Source organism: Nycticebus coucang, chromosome 19, assembly GCF_027406575.1.
Source record: "Nycticebus coucang isolate mNycCou1 chromosome 19, mNycCou1.pri, whole genome shotgun sequence".
In the NCBI taxonomy this organism is placed as follows: domain Eukaryota; kingdom Metazoa; phylum Chordata; class Mammalia; order Primates; family Lorisidae; genus Nycticebus; species Nycticebus coucang.
This window is the reverse complement of record NC_069798.1, coordinates 5,846,755-5,869,035: the sequence shown is the minus strand read 5'-3', so window position 1 is coordinate 5,869,035 and position 22,281 is coordinate 5,846,755. Positions and strand designations below refer to the sequence as shown.

General features: G+C 44.0%; 1 protein-coding gene across 3 annotated transcripts in view; it reads right to left on the bottom strand.

Annotated features, from left to right (window-relative positions):
- Positions 1–22,281, bottom strand: part of LAMA1 (laminin subunit alpha 1) — a 168,223-nt gene that overhangs the window by 32,298 nt on the left and 113,644 nt on the right. For 2 of the 3 annotated variants that reach the window (XM_053571812.1, XM_053571814.1), the window contains exons 37-48: positions 17,602–17,812; positions 16,404–16,520; positions 16,113–16,276; positions 14,131–14,257; positions 13,548–13,641; positions 11,675–11,791; positions 10,527–10,709; positions 9,765–9,919; positions 8,477–8,620; positions 7,507–7,640; positions 5,997–6,147; positions 5,141–5,265 (exon numbers count right to left, since the gene is read on the bottom strand). In XM_053571812.1, coding sequence (XP_053427787.1) covers positions 5,141–5,265; positions 5,997–6,147; positions 7,507–7,640; positions 8,477–8,620; positions 9,765–9,919; positions 10,527–10,709; positions 11,675–11,791; positions 13,548–13,641; positions 14,131–14,257; positions 16,113–16,276; positions 16,404–16,520; positions 17,602–17,812 — 1,722 coding nt within the window. The remainder of the gene's footprint in view (positions 1–5,140; positions 5,266–5,996; positions 6,148–7,506; positions 7,641–8,476; positions 8,621–9,764; positions 9,920–10,526; positions 10,710–11,674; positions 11,792–13,547; positions 13,642–14,130; positions 14,258–16,112; positions 16,277–16,403; positions 16,521–17,601; positions 17,813–22,281) is intronic. The other variant, XM_053571813.1, reaches the window with a different exon arrangement.

Genomic DNA, 22,281 nt, shown 5'->3' with positions numbered 1-22,281 from the left:
GAGCCCAGGGCACTGCTCAGGTAAGCGTGTTCCACACCAGACCTGCACCGGAGCCCAGGGCACTGCTCAGGTAAGCGTGTTCCACACCAGACCTGCACCGGAGCCTGTTATCTAAGCCTGTTCCCTTGTCTCTCTCCTACACTTCAAAAGGCTGACTGGACTCACTGTTCATTTAGAGTAATTCATCTGTAACACAACATAGTTATGTTTCAAAAATAATTTTTTGGACTATCATAGGGCTTGAGATTAAAATCTGGATTAGGATGGGTTGGGGGTAAGAATTCGACCTCTCCCTAGTTGAAGGTGTAACAACCAAACCCAGCGCCGCATGTCCAAGCAAGACAGGACAACCAGTGAGAAAAGAACCCCCACAGCTGAGGAAACAAAACCAAACCAAGAACAGCGGTGCTCTGGAAGCCTGCGGGTTCACATGCACAGCTACCTGCGTTCTTGCTTTTCCAAAAACTTCCATCACGTGATCTCTTTTAGGAAGTGTAATTCCCAGGAAATGCACTCTGCATAAATTCTTAAACAGTGTGGTTTGATTCTGAAGTTTTTGTGCTAAAGCCTTAGCTTTCATGATGCATGTTCCCTTGATCTACCTCTTGGCCAAGCACAGCTTCATGCGGCTACGGTCACAGACTCCAGAACCACATGCCTGGGGTTCACATCCCAGTTTCCTAATTTACTAGCTGTGAGAACTCAAAAAAGTTACTTAACCCGCGTCCCATTCTCTTCATCTGTAAAATTTCTAATAATAGAACCTCTCTGGGAGTGCTATGCATGACTTAAAATACATAAAGTTCTTGAACCGGTGCCTGGCCCCCAGCAGATGCTCACGCTGCATGAGCCCTTCTGACTCTGCTGTGTTCCGAGCTCCTCCCTACACTGGCCTCCATCAGGCCACCTCAAAGATTACGTGCTTTGCCACAGACATACCCCAAGAAACTGAAGTTTCAAAGAAAACTCCGGACATCTGTCTCGTCCCTGTGCAGACACCTTCTCTCCCAGACCCTGAGAGCAATCTTTTCACAGGAAGGTGAGTCCTGAGCCCTTCCCTCAACAGGGCCTGTTCAAGCCAGGCAGCTGTGCAGGATGATTCACATAAAATGATGACTGACGTGACTGCAGACTCGTACCCCTGGGGCCAGCGGCATGTTTCTGGGGCCTCCCCACTTCCCCGAGTTCTCGGGGGCCACTGCGGGAGTTTGTTCTATGACCAGAGGCTCATATGAGTCTCCAGTCAGCCCCAGGGCCTGTCCCCAAGGGGGCCCTAGGAAGATGGCTCCAGGCTTGTGCCCAGGTGAGGGACACAAGATAGCACTTTGTGGATAGCTCTGTTCTTGAACTTGGAAATTCCCCCATTACTCTGAGGGCACATGTGGGAGCCACATAGTCAGCAAACCCAACTATCAGTCCTGTGAGTCTGGAGGACTCACCAACCCTCCCTGATCTCCAGCTTGTCATTCCCAAGATTCAGATAATCCTGTGCTGACAGGTGTGGGGGTTCATGTGGGGTGTGAGATAATCCTGGGTCTTGTGTTCAGGCTGCTGCCTCTGCTGCCCTTGCCCCGCTTGGGCACAGCTGCTTGTTTGTATACAGGCATTTCCCTAACCATGAGCTATCCCAGGAGACAGACTGTGTGGCTGATACAGACACAGCCAGTGCCTAAGAAAAGCCCTTGTCCAAGGTCAGCTGGTGGCCAACACTGTCACCATAGCCACTCTTGAGTAATGCAAGGATTGTGCCCGTTAACTAAATAAAAGAGTTTTTCTATATTCATTTTGATGAGAACTGTTAGAATTAGTGATTAATTTTGTAATATCCTTTGAGAATTTAAGGGATTGTTCACAATTATAAACAGTGATACCACACAAAGAAGTGTAAACATGTAGTCAAGGAGGAATAAAAAAAGAAATCAGCATATTGACTTGGTATATGAGTTACACTTATGGGTTAACACTCATAATTTTTTTAAAAATCTAAAGTATATCAATGGAGCACCCTCGTGATTTCATAATGGCAAATTACACAAAGAGGAAAAACGCAAAATAAATTCTAATCACAGTCAGCCAAAGTGAATTGTTACTAAAATCAGGTTGTTATTCTTTCTAAAGTTTTTGCCTAAGGTTGGTGAAGGGGGTGGGATTTACAATGAAGACAGCCAGCACAATCCATTCAAAAACAGACTCAAAGCCCCCCATCTGTATCTATATCAGCACCTGCTAAAGTATATTCTGCATGCTTCTTTTAAAAAAGGGTTCAGGGTCTTGATTTGGAAAATTCTGCAACTCCACCTTCTCCCCAGGACCGGGTTACCATGCATATTAACACATCAATGATAAATAAAGGCTCAGACAGCCTTGTAGCAAAAAAAAAAAAAAGTTTAATTTTCTAACTCAGTGCTTCCCAAACATTTGTGATCAGGATATCTATTATAGGCTATCTATTCATATCCTACCAAACTGTTACTTTTTACAAACACCTATTCCTGGAAATGTTGGCCAATAGCTTGCTGATTTGTTCAGTCTGCAGAAAAGCTCAATTCACCAAGCCCCAGTTTGCTTGAGCTGATGAGTCTCTGTGGTCCGCCAGCTCAGCGCGGCAGCCGCCCTCTATCCACAAGCCAGGCCCTGTATTACCAGGACACAGCATGCCAGGCTCCCTCCTCCTCATCAGTCAAAGGTCCTGGGTGGGTGGGAATCTGTGCGGCAGGTGTCTCAATGAGAACAGAACTGACCACACAGAAAATCGACTTCTTCCTTCCAACAAAAGAGAAGAAGAGCCAACAACCATCACCTTCACTCAGGGCTGCAGCTGGAGGTCAGGGATTCAAAAGGACCCTGAAGATGACGATGAAAATAGGGGACATTTTCCAAATTAGAAACATTATTTTTTTTTCCCTTGAGGCATTTTATTTTTCAGTGTGTATTACATCCCTAGAAACAGAATCCCAGGATTTTCCCTCCTATGTGTTTTCTTCTTGCTTTTGCGTGGTCCATGACGCCAGCTGAAGTTGTCAGTGCAGTGACACCAAACTGGCGGGATGGGAGCAGATTATTCTGCCATTTTTCTGGATCTTTGAGTTGTACATCAAACCTTGGGCTGATCACTCCACACCTGTTTAACCTGCCTGTGAGGTTCACAACAATTTTCCCAGCTCTGTGATCATGGATGATTTCAAATTTGCCAATGTAACCCTGCTTCATCATCATAGTTAGAAACTGGACGATGACTTTGGAGCATGGCCTTATAAGAATCTGGCGTTTGCCTCTCTTTTCAGCATTGTTGATGCTCCTAAGAGCATCAGCCAGGATGTTCATGCGCACCATTATGGCGGCATGGAAAGATTTTTTTTTTTTTATGTGAAATTAAAAATATATTTTCTTTAATAATTAACCTCTTGGCTTAACATTTTTACCTCATGAACTTTTAAAGTTTTTAAACATTTTTTCCCACTGTACAATATGTCCATGTAATTTTTTAACTGAACTTTTGTTATAATACTTAATTTAAACCACAGATACATTATACAACTGCACAAAATATTTATATTTATCACTTGTGCTTTTTTCTATTTTTAATTTTATACTGTTTCAAAGATTTTCTAATTAGAAAATTGCTGTTAACAATTTTCCTTTCTAACAGTGAGGTTTCAGCAGGGGTGGGGAACCTGCAACCTTAGGGAAACTTGGGGCCTTCTAGATCCTTAAGTGTGGCCTTCGGACTGAATCCAAATTCTACAGAACAAATCCTTCATTAAAAGGGGTGCAGCAGGGAAAGATGGAGCTTTTCTTAACTACTTTGGTGCTTAAAAACAAACAATCATGAAATCAGAAGGCAATAGGGTGAGGGTGGGGTTGGGGCATTTTTCATGTTACAATTACTAAATTGCTGCAGAGTTCCTTGTTAGGAACACCGTGTAAAGAGAAAGAGACAGAGTCTCACTATGTCCCCCTCAGTAGAGTGCTATGGCATCACAGCTCACAGCAACCTCAAACTCTTGGACTTTAAATGCCCGACAGTTTTTCTACTTTTAGTAGAAACGATGTCTCCCTGCTGCTTGGGCGATCTCCAACTCCTGAGCTCAGGTGATCCACCCACTTGGCCTCCCAGAGTGCTAGGATTACAGGTGTAAGCCAACTCAAGTTGCTTTTAACTGATCTTGTCACACTTGCTATTAATTACAGATATTTATCTGGACAGAGGAGCCCCTTAGATGAGAGAACTTAGATGTTACAATTCTCTAATAACAAAAGATAATTTATTGTCTTAATTATTATAGTGCTAGAAAGCAGGCCTTACTTACTTAAGGGGCTGTAGTTATTTTGTTACAAAATAACCGGGCAGGTATTGAGCTTGGTTAGATTGAGTTATTAAATGCCTCCTGTTATATCTATATGTGCAAAAAGATGTTAGTTGTTCTCCATTTCCAAATGCATTTAATTTCTAGAATTATAGAACTTGGTTAGTAATAGGAAAATAATTATCTGTAAAAATTGTGTACACACATACCCCTCATTCTTGGAGGTATAGTCTTTTTTTTTTTTTTTTGAGACAGAGCCTCAAGCTGTCACCCTGGGTAGGGTGCTGTGGCCTCACAGCTCACAGCAACCTCCAACTCCTGGGCTCAAGTGATTCTCCTGCCTCCGCCTACCAAGTAGCTGGGACTACAGGTGCCTGCCACAATGCCTGGCTATTTTTTGGTTGCAGCTGTCCTTGTTGTTTGGTGGGCCCGGGCTGGATTTGAACCCACCAGCTCAGATGTATGTGGCTGGCGCCTTAGCCGCTTGAGCCATGAGCGCTGAGCCTCTTGGAGGTATTTTCAAAATAAAAATGTACAGTGATTTCCCCACAATTTAACTGTGGCTCTTGGAGACAGAGGCTGTTTGAGAAAAAGTCTGAAGCTTTTAGAGTTTATGATCCACAATCAAAGCATACGGTACACATACAAGACGCAGCAAAAAGAGCACTTCTTTTTAAAGAGTTAAAAATTATGCCCAGTAGATAATCTATTTCATATCCTTTGTAATAAAATAAACAATACCACAAACTCTCTGACGTGCATTAAGTTTTTTCCACAGCCCTCAGATGTTAACAGAATGACACACCAGGTGTAAAATCGTGGGGACATCTCACCTTCCAAAGCAGCCGTGACATTTGCCCTCCCTTTCTAGGTAGTTCCAGAGGCCGATGGATTTTCCATTTAAGAAAGCTTCTCCCAGGCAGCCTCTGAAATGAGTAACCTTCACAGCAGGAGATTTCTGATGTAAGGAAACAAACACATAAACTACGTTTAGTTGGTGAAGTGAAAAAAATTCTCCCAGAGCACAAAACTCCCTGAGACCGCAAACAGAACAGATCTAAATTTTGAGAGAGTAACATTCAGAAAAACAGCCAGTTTGTAATCACTGGATTTCCTTCCAGTTGTGAAGTCGAGGAATGAGCAGGAACTAGACAGCATCTTAAGGATCATCTCAGTTACTGCCGGAGAAAGCTCCTTTTACATATGAGGAAACAGAGCCCCAGGGAACGTGGGTGGTGGTGATTCCGGGTCCAAGGAGCTCAACTACTTTTAACAGGTGAGGGATAACAGATGAAATAAACGTGGTTGGCCCCTTTGCTAAGCACCAATCAGTATTAGTCAACCTAAAGAAATTAGTTAATTAGTCAGCTAAAGAAACTAGTTAATTAGTCAATTAGTCAGCTAAAGAAACTTTACAGAAATTAACACGGAATATTGAATTTCCTGTTTTGCCATTGGAAAAGAAACCCAGAACAACAAAATGAGCCATTGGCTTCCTGTCATTGATTACATCATTGATCAAGCACCAGCCTAGCTCTGCAGGTGACAAGTGAGCTGCCACAAAGCAAAACAATAGAAGTAGAAAAATCTTCATCTGCCTGGGACCTATTCAACAATTTAAAATATTAATTTTGTAAATGGGTAAAGTCAGCCAATCGGTCCTGTTCAGATCAACTGTCAGAACGTTACCTTGATTTGTCCTCCCAGTCCTCCAACGAACATGAGTGTTGAATTGTTTATATCCAGAACCTTGGCTGTTCCCGGGGATTGACTTGTTTTTGGTGGTGGCTTTTGATTGGAATTCATTTCCTTTACACTCAGTGAGCCAATGTTTCCAAATCTAAGGGTCACAAAGAATCATAAAAGGAACTTTCTTAATTTTAAGTTGGTGACATATATCGCCAACTGTTTCATCCACAGCCACCATCTACCTGGTCTTCCCAGGCCCCTCACAACAGCACCTCCTATTGGTCTCCCTGCTTCCAGGTTTATCCTGCCCACCCCAATTTCTCTCCCAAATCCTGCAGAGTAGTTACTCTGAAACAGACATTTTGCCATATTACCTCTTTGCTTAAAAGAGCTCATGTGAGTTAAACTGTAATTGAAGAAAGCTTACTGACTTCAATATAATATTTTGAAGGAATGAAGAAAAAAAATCACAACAACATACCATAATATTACAGAAAAGTAAAAAGAAAAGACTATACTGGGAAGTGCCCGTAGTTCAGTGGGTAGGGCGCCGGCCACATACACTGGGGCTGGTGGGTTCAAACCTGGCCTGGGCCTGCTAAAAAACAACTGCAACAACAAAAAATATAGCTGGGTATTGTGGAGGGCGCCTGTAGTCCCAGCTAAGCCCAAGAGTTTGAGGTTGCTGTGAGCTATGATGCCACAGCACTCTACTGAGGGCAACATAGTGAGTCTCTGTCTCAAAAATAATAATAAATAAATAAAATAAAATAGCCTGGTGTAGTGGTTCATGCCTATAATCCCAGCACTCTGAGAGGCTGAGGCAGATGGATTGCTTGAGCTCGAGAGTTCTAGACCACCCTAAGCAAAAGTGAGACCCGTCTCCACTAAAAGCAGAAAAACTTGATGGGTATAGTGGCACATGCCTATACTCCCAGCTATTTGGGAAGCTGAGGCAAGAGGATCGCTTGAGCACAAGAGTATGGAGACAACTTAAGGCTCTGTCTCAAAAAACAAAAAACTACTTAACGATGCTTAAAAGTATTACCTTTGGAGAGAGACTTTAAAAGGAAGAATTTTGTTATGTGTCTGAATTTTCTTTTTGAGACAAAGTCTCATTATGTCACCCTTGGTAGAGTGCCATGACATCACAGCAACCTCCAACTCTTGGGCCAACTGCATGTGGCTGGTGCCGTAACCACTGTGCTATGGGTGCTGAGCCAATGTCATGCTTTTGAATAGAAGGTGGAAATGATTAACCATCAGTGGACGAATAGGTAAAGAGAATGTGGTTTACATAGTCAGTGGAATTCTATTCAGCCTGAAAAAAAAATAAATTTTGCCATTTGCAACAAGCCCTATTCCTGTAGTTAATCTAAACCAAGTATTCTTTAATTATAATCTAACTTTCCAGAAGTTTCAAGGCCTATTATATGATTGTACAAGCATGCAGCTGCTTATTTTAAAAGTTTAAAGAAGAGAGATAATTTGAGAGAGCTTTTTCTGGCACCTGGTTACATGGATGCTATGCCACCTGTTGTCATCAATGGGGACCTCTGGAAAATCCAGCCTCGCTGACCCGGACCCCAGGTCCCAGAGGAAGGCCACGGTCCCCCGCCGCATCTCCACTGCAAGAAAATCAGACTGGGGCACGGGGCGTGAGTGGGGATGAGTTTACACATGGACTGTCTGCACAGCCACCAAGATACTATCAAGAACAAGCTCTTACGGTGTTTTCGCTATTATTTTTTTTAAAGCAAAATCTATACAACTGTTTTCTTTTGTGTTAAATGCTCCCCTCCCTGGAGCTGGGGGCTGACTCCGAGCGATGGGGACATCAGTGCCCCCCTTCCTGGAGGGGAGACATGGCCTATCTGAACGCCTGTCCTAGGGACCCCAGGAAAACTCTCTGGGGGTGGGGGTGGGGTCCCAGGAGTCCACAGGGAACACGAAGGAAAGTGTTGTGCTTGTTTGTTCTGCCCAGTCTCAGAAGGCAATCAATGGACGAGAAATACACAGGGAGTCAGGAGCCAGGAAATCCCACGTGGTGGATGGACACGTGACCTTCACACCCAGGGCTCTGACCCATCCCACCGGCACAGCCAAGGTACCAGAGGTCTTCCACAGGGAATTCGCCATCAGGGAACCATGGAATCTTACTGGCAGGAGCAACCTGGGAGAAGCTTGACAACTGTAATACTCAGTCACCTCTGGGGTCCTGGGGCCATCACACCAAGTATTTTCCCCACCACTTGTGATTAAGATGGCAGAGGGGGCATTGTTCAGAAATATATCACTTTCCTTCTCACAGACATTCAAATTAAAAGTTGTTTTTAATTGTAACATTACCATATTGGCAAAGGTTAGTCCATGTCAGAGAGTTAGTGACTTAACTAATTCTATTTCTTTCAACCAAGTAAGTATCAATTCAGAAAATCTATAAAAGACTCACTGCTGCTTTGCACAGGACTGTAACTTACACTGGTGCCGCTGCCGAGGTAGAAGAGAAGGTTGTCTGGTTCACGGGTCTTAACGTTTAGCGTTAGGGTGTTATAGTTCGTAGAAGTAATCTGAGGCTGGTAGGCCCGGACGCAGTCTCTGTCCGCAGACACGGCGACTTTAATCTGTAGGAGGAAAAGGGAAGCGTCACGATTATTCAGTGACACACACAGCAAGCAGCAGGTCCAAAGCGCTATCCTGTAAAGAATTTTCCCTGTGGGGCAGGCTGCTTCTCTTGATAATGCACAATACTTTGTGTTTCGAAAAGTGAGCAACCAGATGATGGTAAGAATGATTTTATTTGGTAACATGTTTAACATGTTTAAAATCCTCTTTTAATAGGGTATCATAGGAAACTGTCTCGCTCACATGAGATTTAATTCTTTAAGGACAAGGACCTTATCACCTCGAAATCTTTCCACCTGAACGAAGAGGATATTTGATGATCATTTGGTAAATGGAGAGGCTCACTCGGCAAATATTTATAGAGCAATTATTGCACTTTCTTGGATTAGTAATGATTTGCATATGTATCTCACATTAACCTTAAAGATTCTAAGTTTGTATTAACTTCTGCATCCAGAGCCATTCTTTGGGCTGACATTTGTCTATTTTTGCCACTGTAACTGAAGCAGATGGAAGCCAGAGGTCATGGAAACCCACATTCCCTTTCTAATAGTGAGGGCAGTCACAGATCGCCCAGAAACTCCCCTCCCCCAGAGCACAGCCAGCGCATGTCCCAAGGGTGGCTGTAAAACCTCTCCTCAGCTTTGAACTTCTCCAGATGCCCAGAGGCTTACGAATTTAGTAACCTGGATTTGTATGATATTTGTGGGTCTACAAATTGTCTCCTCAGACTCCTCAAGGACGAGGCTGAAGCTGCACAGACATTCTGAAAAGTATCGGGATTATTAAAACTAAGTTGATAGAATGAATAAGTAGCACCATATAAAACCAATGAAACTCAGAGGGTCGGTAACACTTGTATCACCGTGTCCTGCTCCCTCGAGGCTGATGGCCGTAAATCTAGGCCTACCAATAACTCTCCATAAAGACACGGAGGTTTCTTGGCTGACGATGTTTGGAAACATGCTGATAAAAAGCAAATCTCAAAGAAAATGAGGTGGGTCACTGGTTTAAATATACCAAGATGAGGCTGTGAGGACCTGGGGTTACCAGGACCTGGTGTGCAGGAATTCTTGGGATGGGGCGCGACCCAGCCGGGCTGCCAAGAGCCAGGGATACCGAGAGCCCAGGGCCCTGACTCACGGAAGCTGCTTGTTTCCGGGCCTGGCTGATTAGCAGTTTAATTTCGGACAGGTTTCTGTTCAGATTCTCTTCTAAAATCTTCAAAGGCTTCAACCGATCAAATAGAAGGTTGGCTTGTGTTTCCACATCTTTAACTTTTCTTTCTGCTAACAGAGCTGGCGAATGCAATGGGGCAAGGGGTGGAAAGGAAGGAGGAGAGGGGGACAAACAAGATAGTGAACTGTTCATCACTAATGCACCAGGAAAACAGAATGTCCTAATAATCCTTCTGTGAACTATTGGTAAATATTTGAAAAACGCACCAGTAGCGTGCACTTACCCAAGGCCTTTCTTTATAAATGCTAATCCTATGTTAGCACGTTTTTCCTTTTAAGGACGGTTATGAGCAAGGCCCCATTGCACGTTTAGTGAGCATGATGCACATTTAAAAACTGCAAGGAAGGGCCAGGTGCCTTGGTGGCTCAGGCCTGTAATCCCAGCCCTGTAGAGGCGGGTGGATGGCTTGAGTGTAGGAGTTCAAGACCAGCCTGAGCAAGAGTTGAGACCTTGCCACTACCAAAACCAGAAAAATTAGCCAGGAGATATGGTGGGCACCTGTAGTTCAACTACTTGGGAATCTGAGGTAAGAGGATCGTTTAAGCCCAGGAGTTTGAGGTTGTTGTGAACTATGACACCACAGCACTCTACCACTCACGGTGACAGAGTGAGACTCTGTCTCAATAACCCCCCCAAAAAACCCTCCGAGGAAGGACACTGACGTACTGGTCAGGTTCAAGTCACGCAGGAGCTTGTTTGTCTCTCGCAGCGCGGCGTTGACCCTGGACAGGTCAGTCGACGTGTTCAGCAGCTTCCGGCTCAACCCCGCCACGTCCGCCAGCGTGCTCACAGCGCTCCGGTTTACTGATGTGGCCAGCTCTTTGGTTCTGGCTCCTTGGTGTCCCACACCTAAAATAAATATATATGTAAGTGCACACTCTGCTGATTACACATAGAGAAAAGAATAAAACTGTGACAAATACAGCTTTACAGAGAAACATGTGGTAGTTTACTGATTGTTGAATACAAACTGAGCCTTCTTTGCTTTTTTTTTTCTTTTGGGCAGTGGTCAATGGCCTACAGAGCTTTTTGTTTTGAATGGAAATATTACAGCCGCATATAACATGCTCTACTTCTTTGTAAAAAGAAGATAAAAACCTCAATGTCACCTCCCCACCAGCCTGTACAACTTAAGTCTGTTTGACTCTGCGCTAAAAATGAATTACAAGTTTATCTGCACAGGGAGCAGACCAGAGACAAGAAGGATCAGACATGCTTCCTGAAATTGACATAATTACTAAAATTAACAGAAAAATAGCAATAACAGAAAATTATCTACTCATAGTTTCTCAGTAAGGGATCAATCATATTACCCAGGCCCCTCCCTCTCTCCCTTGCTGACAGGCACCCCGGGTGGGTGGGGGGAGGTGTCTCTGTTTTCACAACATCTGGAAAGAGCTAAACAGAAAGAAAGGAAATGTACATTTTTAAAACTATTGATTTGAAACTAGTTTTGAAATTCCAGCAGGTAAAGGGCAGTCTGGCTTCCTTCCTTATTCATCTTTTTGAAAAATGCCTCTTCTTTTATCGAAGTGCTGTGTCAAGCTCATTTCAAAAATAAGCAATTAAGATGGCTCTATAAAGTCTCTGTTCTAATGTTCTACTATGTCAGTGTAAATGTTTTGAAGTGATTTAAAAAGAAAGACCCAGTGATCTTCAACTCTCAATTGTATTCCTTTGCAGATAAAACCTTTATCAGTCTGGGTCTGATTTTCCAGTGGGGACTCTGGTTGGACTGAGGCAGGCCTATGCTCCTGTGTGGTGCTCTTAAAACGAGAAGACATTGTTAGATCCAGAAACTCCTTTCTACTTACCTTCAGGAATTGCTCTAAGTATCAAGAGTGATTCATTGGTCTGCCTGGTAATTTTATCAGCGTTCTTTTGAAATCTGTTTGCTGTATTTCTCAATTTACTCAGTTCCGACGCAATACCTATTTAAAGAGAAGGGGGTGGAAATGTTCTCTTTTAGGTTAGCCTACTAAAAAGTTGCCTAGGAAACAGCTTTCTTTATCACTTCTGACCCAACTACAGAATCAATAGCTTTCTATGGAGAATCCCAATATTGAAAGTTTTCCAGCAAGACTTAGCACCATCCATGATGGAAATTAAGAGTGTGTTTTTAGCCAGCTTTTAGTGTGTTTTTTCCACTTTGCTTATTGCATTTTCTCACTGATATTTCTTCTTAAATTTCATCCCCAGTTTTGAGCTACAAAATGAAGAACTGTGTTTAAATCACGCAGGGTTAACCAGACTCACTAGCACCCTATTCACACTTCATCATGGCCACCTTTCTCCTCTGGGCTATGAACCCCAAACGTGGGCGCCCACCGGGAGCTCCTTGTCCTCCCTCTGCTCCCCTGGCCATCCCGCTGTCCCTTCCGGACACCCAACTAGGACTCAACCCAACCTCCTTCTCAAATTTGATAAAAGATTTTACTTTTAAAATTTCTGTTCATAATACACAATCACATTTACATTTTGAACACATGGTTAATGCAATTTCTTTCTTTCTTTTTTTTTTGAGACGGTCTCACTATGTTGCCCTCGGTAGAGTGCCATGGCATCACAGCTCATAGCAACCTCAAACTCTTGGGCTAAGCGATTCTCTTGCCTCCCAAGTAGCTGGGACTACAGGCACCCGCCACAACGCCCAGCTATTTTTTGATGCAGTTGTCATAGTTGTTTAGCAGACCTGGGTGTATGTGGCCAGCACCCTAACCACTCAGCTATGGGCACTGAGCTGGTTAATATAATTTCAATTGCCAAAAAGTTCAGAATTTCATGACCTATGAAGCACCTGTAGTTGTGTAAACTGAAATCACATTTCAGTTTTAGAAGCCCGTCGACACTGATGCTAGACTGGAGTTTGTGTTTAATGTTTTATAATCAATGTTTTATAATTTTCTATACTGTGAGATGACAACATACTTTCTAAATTATGTCACTCACAGAGCAACAAACAAAAAAAATGTATATAGCTAAGCCCTTGGTTGGGACAGCTGTGGAAGGATCTAGCACTAGACTTGGAAGTAGCCTGAAAAAGGTGTGAGTTTTGTGTATGGCCCACTGATTCCTCCTCTAGGAGAAGTCTTGATGTTTTTGAGACATTAGCACATAGTAAGGTGGAAAATTCATTGTATGCCTTACAATTAATGGAAAATCATATGCCTATGTAGCTTCTCTTGCACAACAGATTGCTGCTGTCATTTTGGGTTCTGTTTATTGGATAGCTCTTATACGCATCAGGAATTGCTTGTTGAAACTCTGGGGACAAGAGTTGGTAAATCCATAATGATTTAATTCGATAATTATTAAATGAGAATCTACCGTGAGTCTAACAGGATTAATGGTCATGAGAGAAAGGTAAAAGAAATAGCAAACGTACTATATCTCTTCAAGAAACTGTGAAATAATGAGACAAACGAGGCACACAGGCAATCAAACAGGACCCAACAAGGGCCGTGAAGAACAGTGCGAGCCCCAGGCTAAGGCCGCGAGTGGAGAATTTGGTCACTGGAAGGAAGAGACTTCACTCGAGTAAAATCTGAAATTGTACAGAGTTTATAGGATAGGAAACTGAAATGTGACAAAGAATGGTTAAGCTCGAAGTCACTCCAGGAAAGGAGCCGCTCAGAGACGTGCTCACGTTCACTCTGCTCAGCCGAGTGGGCCAGGCTGCAAACCCACCTTGATGCTTTCTGCTGAGGCTGTTGCCTTCTTTCAGAAATTTGGAACTTCTCTGCACAGTCACTCTCCCATCGGAAGGGAGGGATTCTGAGACCTGTAAAACAGAGCAACATAAACACAGGCGGGCACCATGGAGTCGGGGTGGGGACTGGGGGCCAACTCCATCAGATGAGCCTCCGGCCAAGTTCCCACCAAGAGGGTGGCTAGGAAAATGGTAAGGACAATTTAAGACGGCCCAGGAAAAGAACACCAAGACTTTTTTAAGTGTACAAAGAAGGAAACCAGCCGTTCCACAAAGATTTGCACCACAGGTAAAGAAAAATGTCTCAAGTTGATAACAAATAGCATAATTATTTGTATTATAGAATACAACCCTAGCTCCCACTCTGTATAAAGAAGTATTTACAACATTAAGAAATTAAAGCCCATATCATACAAGGACAGAAGCCGTACGTGGATTCCCTCAGAAAAGAATGTTAACAAGCATAAATTTGAGCTGCTGGGTCTTTGTTCAAACCCCTTATGGACCAATCTCCTTCACCTCCCAGAGGAAGAAGCCCACAGCATTTCTTTCTAGGCTCACCTGAGTCACAATCCTGTGAGCGTCTTTTGCCAGTTTCTCTGATTCTTCAATCAGGCTCTGGAGGTTGGAATAGACATGGGCTGCACTGGTCACGTTCAGGGACACATGTCTGACATTTTCAAGGTCACTATTGAATCAGCATATTTAAGAAATGTTATGACAAACTAAATCACACTAGCAGAGTCACTCGTGAAAATTCTAAGTGCCCACATTCTTGAAAGTCTCCTAGTTTCTTTCCCCTTAGAAAAATATCATTAGCAAAAAGTGACAATTGTGTTCCCCTCTAACTTCAAAAGTAATCTTTCAGAAGCAGTAGCCATATTGTCACGCTGACACTCAGAATTGCAATTTAATCAATACTAACGAGTGCATTGCTGTTTTCCCCATTGATCGCTGTATTCCCTGATCCCTGTTCAACCCTCCTGCCTGTGTCAGGGTGCACTTGCTATTTTCCAAACTGCTTTCCTAAGCGTACATGAGGATGCTGAATTTTATCCCTCAAATGTCGTAACAAGAGACTTTGGAAGAGGAGGATCAGATAATATTTCAATCAGCTGAACTTCATTCTAACAGTTAGTGGTCAAACCACTTAGGAACGTGGCAAAGGGCAACAAGCACGGTTGCGTCCGGCTTGCTCTGTCTTGAAAATGAAACCCTGATTGACAATCTTTGCTTCCCGAGCAACTCACTTCATTTTCTTTCCAAGGGCATTGGCGCAGGGCGATTTCCAGACCAGATGTTAGCAGTTATTGCTTGTTACTACTTGGTTGGCAAAATTCAGTGATTTATAAATCAAGGATAATAATGTTATTGAACTTCGTGTATCACACCAAACTACTTTCATTACTGTTCCACTAAGCGATCGTGGTGGTGTTCTAGCTACACGTGGACTGGAATATCTCTTTCTCTTCTGAGAAATGAGCAAAGATGATGAAAATAGAGAAGGAGAGTGTCTAATGTCATTTTCTGTGACTGATTCCTACAGCCCATGTAGGCAGCAGTGCTTAGTTTAGCACATAATTTACACTTTATATCATTTTTAATTGCCTTTGTTGCGTGAGCTGACCTTCTGTGACAGCTTTCCTCAAATGGGACGATACTAAACTTTCCCCTTCCACGGAACACACATGCACAAAAACACGTGTTCCCAGCACGTGCAGACTTTTTCCGCTCAGAATTTATAGCAAAGTCTAAAGAAATAAATGTACCAATTAACTCCCAGTATTATATAAATCATGGATGAGCCCTAAAACACAGGTTCCCATGTTTGCTGCACACGAGAATCACTGGGGGATTTTTAAAAATGTTGCAAAGCTCAGGCCACATCCTGGATGTATTAAGTCACGATCTTCGTGGAGAGAGGAACAGGAGATAAAGCCATCGGGAGTTTCTGAAGTTCCCCAGATCCAGTGTGTGCAGATGAGTTTGGAACCACTGGCATAAAGTGCTTCTTGCTCAAATGCTCTTTTAACAATTTGGGTGCATATTTAATATCCACAAAATATACGTTAAAATAATTGTGTCACAATGGTAGACTGCGGGTAGTGGAAAATATTAACAACTGGGGTGATATCTTTCCAGAGTTGGAAAAGAAACTCCCCACACTTCTGTAGGTAGAGTGTGGGCATCCTTCATTCACACAAACAGACACTCCAAACAGGCCAGATCCATAAAGAAATTAATAACCGTGCTCCGTCTCACACGCAGCCTATCAAAGCCCTGAGCACCAAGAGGTGTTTATCCAAGGATGGCTTGACATCGTAGTGTGCTATCTGTATTAATTCCTGTCCAGTTACATTTACAGCGATGGTAAACTATATTAGCAGACACGAGAAGATGGGACTCACATTTAAATAAAACAAGAACACCCATGTTTACACAAAGGAAAAAGAGCGACTCATCACTGTGATCAAAACATCTCTCCTTATTTTCTCTGATCACTGGATGGCAACCTCCCCCATCCCTGCAGAGTGTGGTCTTACCTCTCCAGGATACCGGCTAGTCTTTGGAGCCCAGCCGCGTGGTCCTCAGCTCTGTAGACCAGGTCAAGCGCCCTCCTGCTGGACATGCGCATGACCAGCCCATTCACGTGATGCCTGATTTTGGCCGCCCATAAAAGCAGCTCATCCTGGTGATGCTCTAACTGCTGAATGGAGAAATGAACATTGTAAGCATATGTGTATCTGGTCTAGCAGTGGGTGTGCATGCACGCAGAGGAGCTGTGTGCAGACCCTCCGGGCACTGTGGCGTGGCCATGCTGAGTTGTGACTTACTGTGAGAGCACCATGTGTAACATTTGCATGTGCACTGGCAGCGTCTATCAGTCCTCTTCCGTGGGCAATTAGCTCTGAGGTCAAGTTTTGCTCTTCTTGAACACGTAGCTTTTTATCCTGCAGCAGAAATCACCTCTTAAGGATGCTTTATAAGAGCAAGTCTACTTCTGAACTTTGGTGTCTACTATGAAGTTAGTGTTCAGGATGGGCATGGTGGCTCACGCCTGTGATCTCAGCACTCTGGGAGGCGAAGGCAGCTATTGTTTGAGCTCAGGAGTTCAACACCAGCCTAAGCAAGAGCGAGACCCTGTCTCTACCAAAAATAGAAACATAAGCCAGGCATTGTGGCGGGTGCCTGTAATCCCAGCTACTCTGGAGGATGAGGCAGGAGGATTGCTCAAGCCCAGGAGTTTGAGGTTGTTGTAAGCTGTGATGCCATGTCACTCTACCCAGGGCAACAGACTTAGACTGTCTCAAAAAAATAAATAAATAATGGCCCAGGGCACAGTGGCTCACTCCTGTAATCCTAGCACTCTGGAAGGCCAAAGCAGGTGGATTGCCTGAGCTCAGGAGTTTGAGACCAGCCCGAGCTAGAGCAAGACCCATTTCTGGTGCCCGTGGTTCAGCGGGTAGGGCGCTGGCCCCAAATACTAAGGGTGGCGGGTTCAAGCCCAGCCCCGGCCAGCTAAACAAACAGCAATGACAATTACAAAGAAAAAATAAAAAAATAGCCGGGCAATGTGGTGGGCACCTGTAGTCCTAGCTACGTGGGAGGCTGAGGCAAGAGAATCACTTAAGCCCAAGAGTTGGAGGTTGCTGTGAGCTGTGACCCCTATGGCACTCTACAGAGGGTGACAAAGTGAGACTCTGTCTCAAAAAAGAAAAGAAAAAGACACCATTTCTAAAAACAGCTGGGCGCTTTGGTGGGCACCTATAGTCCCAGCTACTTGGAAGGCTGAGGCAAGAGGATCACTTGAGCCCAGGAGTTTGAGGTTGCCATGAGCTGTGATGCCAGAGCACTCTACCGAAGGTGACAAAGTGAGACTCTGTCTCAAAAAAAAAAAAAAAAGGAAAGAAAAATAAATAAATAAAGTAAGTTGGTGCTGGGGCTCAAAGTTTTAATAAGCTGAACATGATGTTGACACAGGAGAATCTGATATCAGTTCTAACCAAGCTGGACGCAGCGCATCAGATTCACCTCGAGCTCTCTCAGGTTGGTGCTGGCCACGAGCAGCAGACGGTTGCTTTCCTGGCTCTTTCCCTCTGCGTCCTTCACCAGCGTCCCGGCCGCCTGCAGCTGTCCACTGTGCTCAGCCAGGAGCCGGCTCGCTACTTCCTTCAACACCTCCAACTCTTCCTGTGGCTTCTGGTATGTTTTCTGAATTTGTGACAATAAGTCTTCAGCAGCCCTGATAAATGTGAATGGTCCCCACAGTAAGCAAATGAACAGCAAAACTTGTTCTTTCGCACTAGTGTGGAAGGCATTTTTACATATTCATACCACGTTTCTTCTTGAAATCGTGATACAGCGTAACTATTTAAGCATGGAAACAATTTTTCCTAGATAGCTACAGATACAGAAGATTTACACTTTACCTTTAACAAATTATTTTTATTCCCAAAATTCTTAAAACACACTTTAGTAATGGAATCAAAAAGACATTGTCTCAGTAAATCTGGATTCAGAAAATTAGGACTACAATCTGTGTTAATGACAGGAACTGCAATCTTTCATCAGAATACAGCCAGACATTAACAGGAGGCTAATCAGTGATTTGCTGTGAATTCACCAGTTTATTTATGTGATATAAAGGGTTTTCTACAACTACTTAAGAAATAGATTTTATAAAAACTTTCAAATTCAAGTTGCTAAAAAGATATAATTTTTACCATGATAAAAGTAAGCATTAGGAAATTTAAAGATTTTCTCCTATTTATTTATAAGTATGCTACCAAATTGTTTATTTAAATTAACTTTGAATTCACGGCAGTGTGAATAAACTTCATACTACAAATTCTTGCAGTGGTTGAATATAGCCCATTATTCAATTTGTCAGGAGAACTTGGAAAAACTGCATGGAAAATGCCTTGTAAAGCATCCTCACCTTTCACAGATAGCAGATCTCTGGGTCAAGTCACATCTGACAGTATTTTTCAAGGATATATATTTTAACTCTGACATCATTAGAATAATATTAGGAGCATTTACACATACTTATAACTACTACTTATTATAAAGATGTTGGTCTGTGAAACAGGTAATAAGACCTAAAATAGATACATGAAAAACACAAATAAAACCAATATATTTCTCTACTCTCTGATTGTGAATCTGTCATTCCTTATCACTAAATAAGGTAGCTCAGGCCGGGCATGGTGGCTCATGCCTATAATCCTAGCACTGTGGGAGGCCGAGGTGAGTGGATGGCCCGAACTCATGAGTTTCAGACCAGCCCGAGCTACAGTGAGACCCCCATCTCTAGAAATAGCTGGACATTGTGGCGGGTGCCTGTAGTCCCAGCTACTCTGGAGGCTGAGGCAAGAGAATTGTTTGAGACCAAGCGTTAGAAGTTGCTGTGAGCTATGACGCTATAGCACTCTACTCACGGCGACAGAGTGAGATTCTGTCTCAAATAAATAAATAATAAATAATAAAGAAAGAGATAAATAAGGTATCTCTCTGGGCAAGTTTAAGATGAGGTCAAATTTTCATGTATGACGTGACTTTACTCTCTCAACTATAATGAGATGAAGTGACAGTCCTTCAGTGGCTGGGACAGGATTAAGGAACAAAACCCTTGGAACTTTATATTAGCTTTTTCTTATTAAAAAAAGGTGTTCAGTTAACAGAATACAACAGCTTTCTGAAACTGAGTTCCACCACAACACTAGTGTCCCATAGATTGTTAAGCAGATCCCAGGAGGAAGGGCTGTGTGTTGACCTGTGACCGCGTCCCCAGCGCCACCCCACGGTTCGGATGCGTCAGTGTAAGGAAGGTGTTGAGAAAACCTGCCACAGAGAACTTGGCTTTTCTTAGCAGACTCTGTGCTTCTCCAAACTAACCAGGTCATTGAACACATTCTTTTAATGAAATCTCTAATAGCTCTGGGGCCACCCAGAAAACATAGCTACAAACGATGATCTGAAGTGTGCCCTGAAGAGTCAGTGTGGCAGCCCCAGTCAGCTGTCCCTAGAGAGAGGCCGGTGTGTTCCCACTGTTCCGACCTGATGAGAGTGGGTCCCCTCTACCCCGGCTGTTTGTCCAAGCCATGTGGTTCATGTGGACACCTGCTTTCTTTCCAGGGCTCTGGACTTTTGGTATGTGCCAGGCAGAGGGTGCCTATGAGACTGGCCCCCATCAAACCCTGGACGCTGAGCCTCTGATGGGCTTCCCTGGGAGGCAGCATCTCACACATGTCACTGCACTTGGCTGCGGGGGAGAGAGTCCTCAGGGACCCCTTGTGGGAGAAGCCTTCACAGATTCTCCCAGACTCCTGCTGTTCTTTCACCCAAGCCCGATGTGCACCTTTACTAAATCTTAGCTGTAAGTCCGGTTCCATGCTGACTCCTGGGCGTCCCAGTGAAACTCTGAATGTGGTACTCACCTTGGGGCTCCTTCAGACAAGCATGAAAACCAGGTGGTTTGTGTGCTAAATCTTCTCACCTACAGGATCACCATATTTCAAAGTAAACTAAGAGTTCAATTTAGCAGATAATTCCCATTTTACTATAGGACATATGCACTAAAATATTTACCGCAGCTCAAGTCACAATTGCCAAGATGTGGAATCAAGCCAAGTGCCCAACTCATGAATGGATTAGTAAACTGTGGTATAGGGGCGGTGCCTGTGGCTCAAGGAGTAGGGCACCAGTCCCATATGCCGGAGGTGGCAGGTTCAGACCCAGCCCCGGCCAAAAACCAAAAAAAAAAAAAAAAAGTAAACTGTGGTATAAGTACACCATGGGGCACTATTCAGGTGTAAAAAGATGGAGACGTTACATCTTCTGTATTAACCTGGATGGATTTGGAGAACATTCTCTGAGTAAAGTATCACAAAATGGAAAAGTAAGTATCCAATGCATTCTATACTAACATAAAGCCAGCAGACGATCTAATACACACCCATGGAAGAGAGAAACTCAAACTCAAGTTGGGGGGGAGCGGAGGAGGAGGAGGGAGGTGATTGGTAAGCTCTTATCTAACAGGCATAACATAGGGGTACACAGCACATCTCCTCGGGGGCATAACTACAAGTTGAACTTCACCTAACAAATGCAAACAATGTAACCTGATCATCTGTACCCTCATACTAAACTAAGAAAATAAAAGAAGAAATTTCAAAAAGTGGATAATTCCTCAAGTAATACATGTAATTTGAAAAGGCATAAATATAGGGGTTATCAAACAGAGGACAGTGAGCACGTTTTAAACTCTTAATTTTTTTCTTATAAGAAGTCTCTTTAGTAATAATTTTACTTACAAGTAAAAGAGACAGATCATCTCTCTCTCTTTTTTTTTTTTTTGTAGAGACAGAGTCTCACTGTACCGCCCTCGGGTAGAGTGCCGTGGTGTCACACGGCTCACAGCAACCTCTAACTCTTGGGCTTACGCGATTCTCTTGCCTCAGCCTCCCGAGCAGCAGATCATCACTCTTATTAATAACTGTATTCCAAAGAGAATCAGAAGACCTACAGTGATGATGGCGAAGGGAGCCCCAGAGGGAGGCCCCCACTGTTGGTGGAGGGCCCGGGAAATGAGGGAGGATGTAGGGGGACAGTGGGGTGCTGGCCCTGCCTCCCAAGCATATATTAGGTAAATGAACTTTCCCCATAGGGACAGGAGCTCCTAGTGGGCAGAAAGGCTCAGTCATTCCCCTTAGTATCCCCAACACTTAGCACAATGCCTACCACCCCCACCTGGGGCTCAACCCATTTTGCTGAATGAATGAATGAACTGACAGAGAACAGGGCAGAGTGACTCCCTGAGACCTCCAGGGCTGACCTGGGCATCTGACCTCCCCCAACGCAGGTGGGTGGGGAGCCAGGGAAGGTTAAGGAGCAGGGCCAAGGCTGGCGTGGCTGCCTTCAGGATGGATGGGCAGGCATGCCAGGATCTGCATGGAGCTGCTGAGCAGAGGGCTGCAGCACCAATGTCAGGGCCACTGGTTGCCAGGGTAACTGCCCATGCCTCCCCCAGGCTGTGCAGACTTCAGCTGAGCTTCTGAGCAAGCACCACACCTCTACAACCACTCTGTGACCACATTTCCCTGCTCCCCAAAAGCCTTATGTATCTCTGTCTGGACCTTACCCACCTATCTTTCAAGGTCTGGGTCTCAGATGGTACTTCCTTCTGTTGTGGGTTGGAAGATAGCAGAGTTTACAGTTGGAGAAATTCAGGTTTGAGGTCGGGGTTCCTATTGTCCTGGAGACCATTGAGCAAGTTACTTATACTCTCTGGGCCTCAGTTTCCTAAAATGGATTCTCCCCTGCCTGGAAAGGCCAAGATGATTACAGGGCCCAGGGCAGAAAGCAGAGTGCTGGTGCTCCCTCTGCACAGAGGAGGGAGGGTCTTCCTCCAGGGCAGCCAGTCCCCATCTCCCAGAACCTCGCCCTCCTGTGACCACCCCCACCCCAAGGCGTTCAGTTCACAGTTCTCTCAGAGACCTTCCCAGCCCTAACTATACTATTCTGAAAATTAGTCCTCTCTCTAAACCACATCCGCCTGCAGGCTCCTCCTTTGGTTTTTCACCTAACTAATCAGCAACATCAAAAATGGTGCCCAATGACCAAAAAAATTAAAAATAAAAAAAGATGTATACCCAATCCTCTCGTGTGTTGCTGACAGAAGTGCATGTCGTTTTTAAAAACTATTGTAGA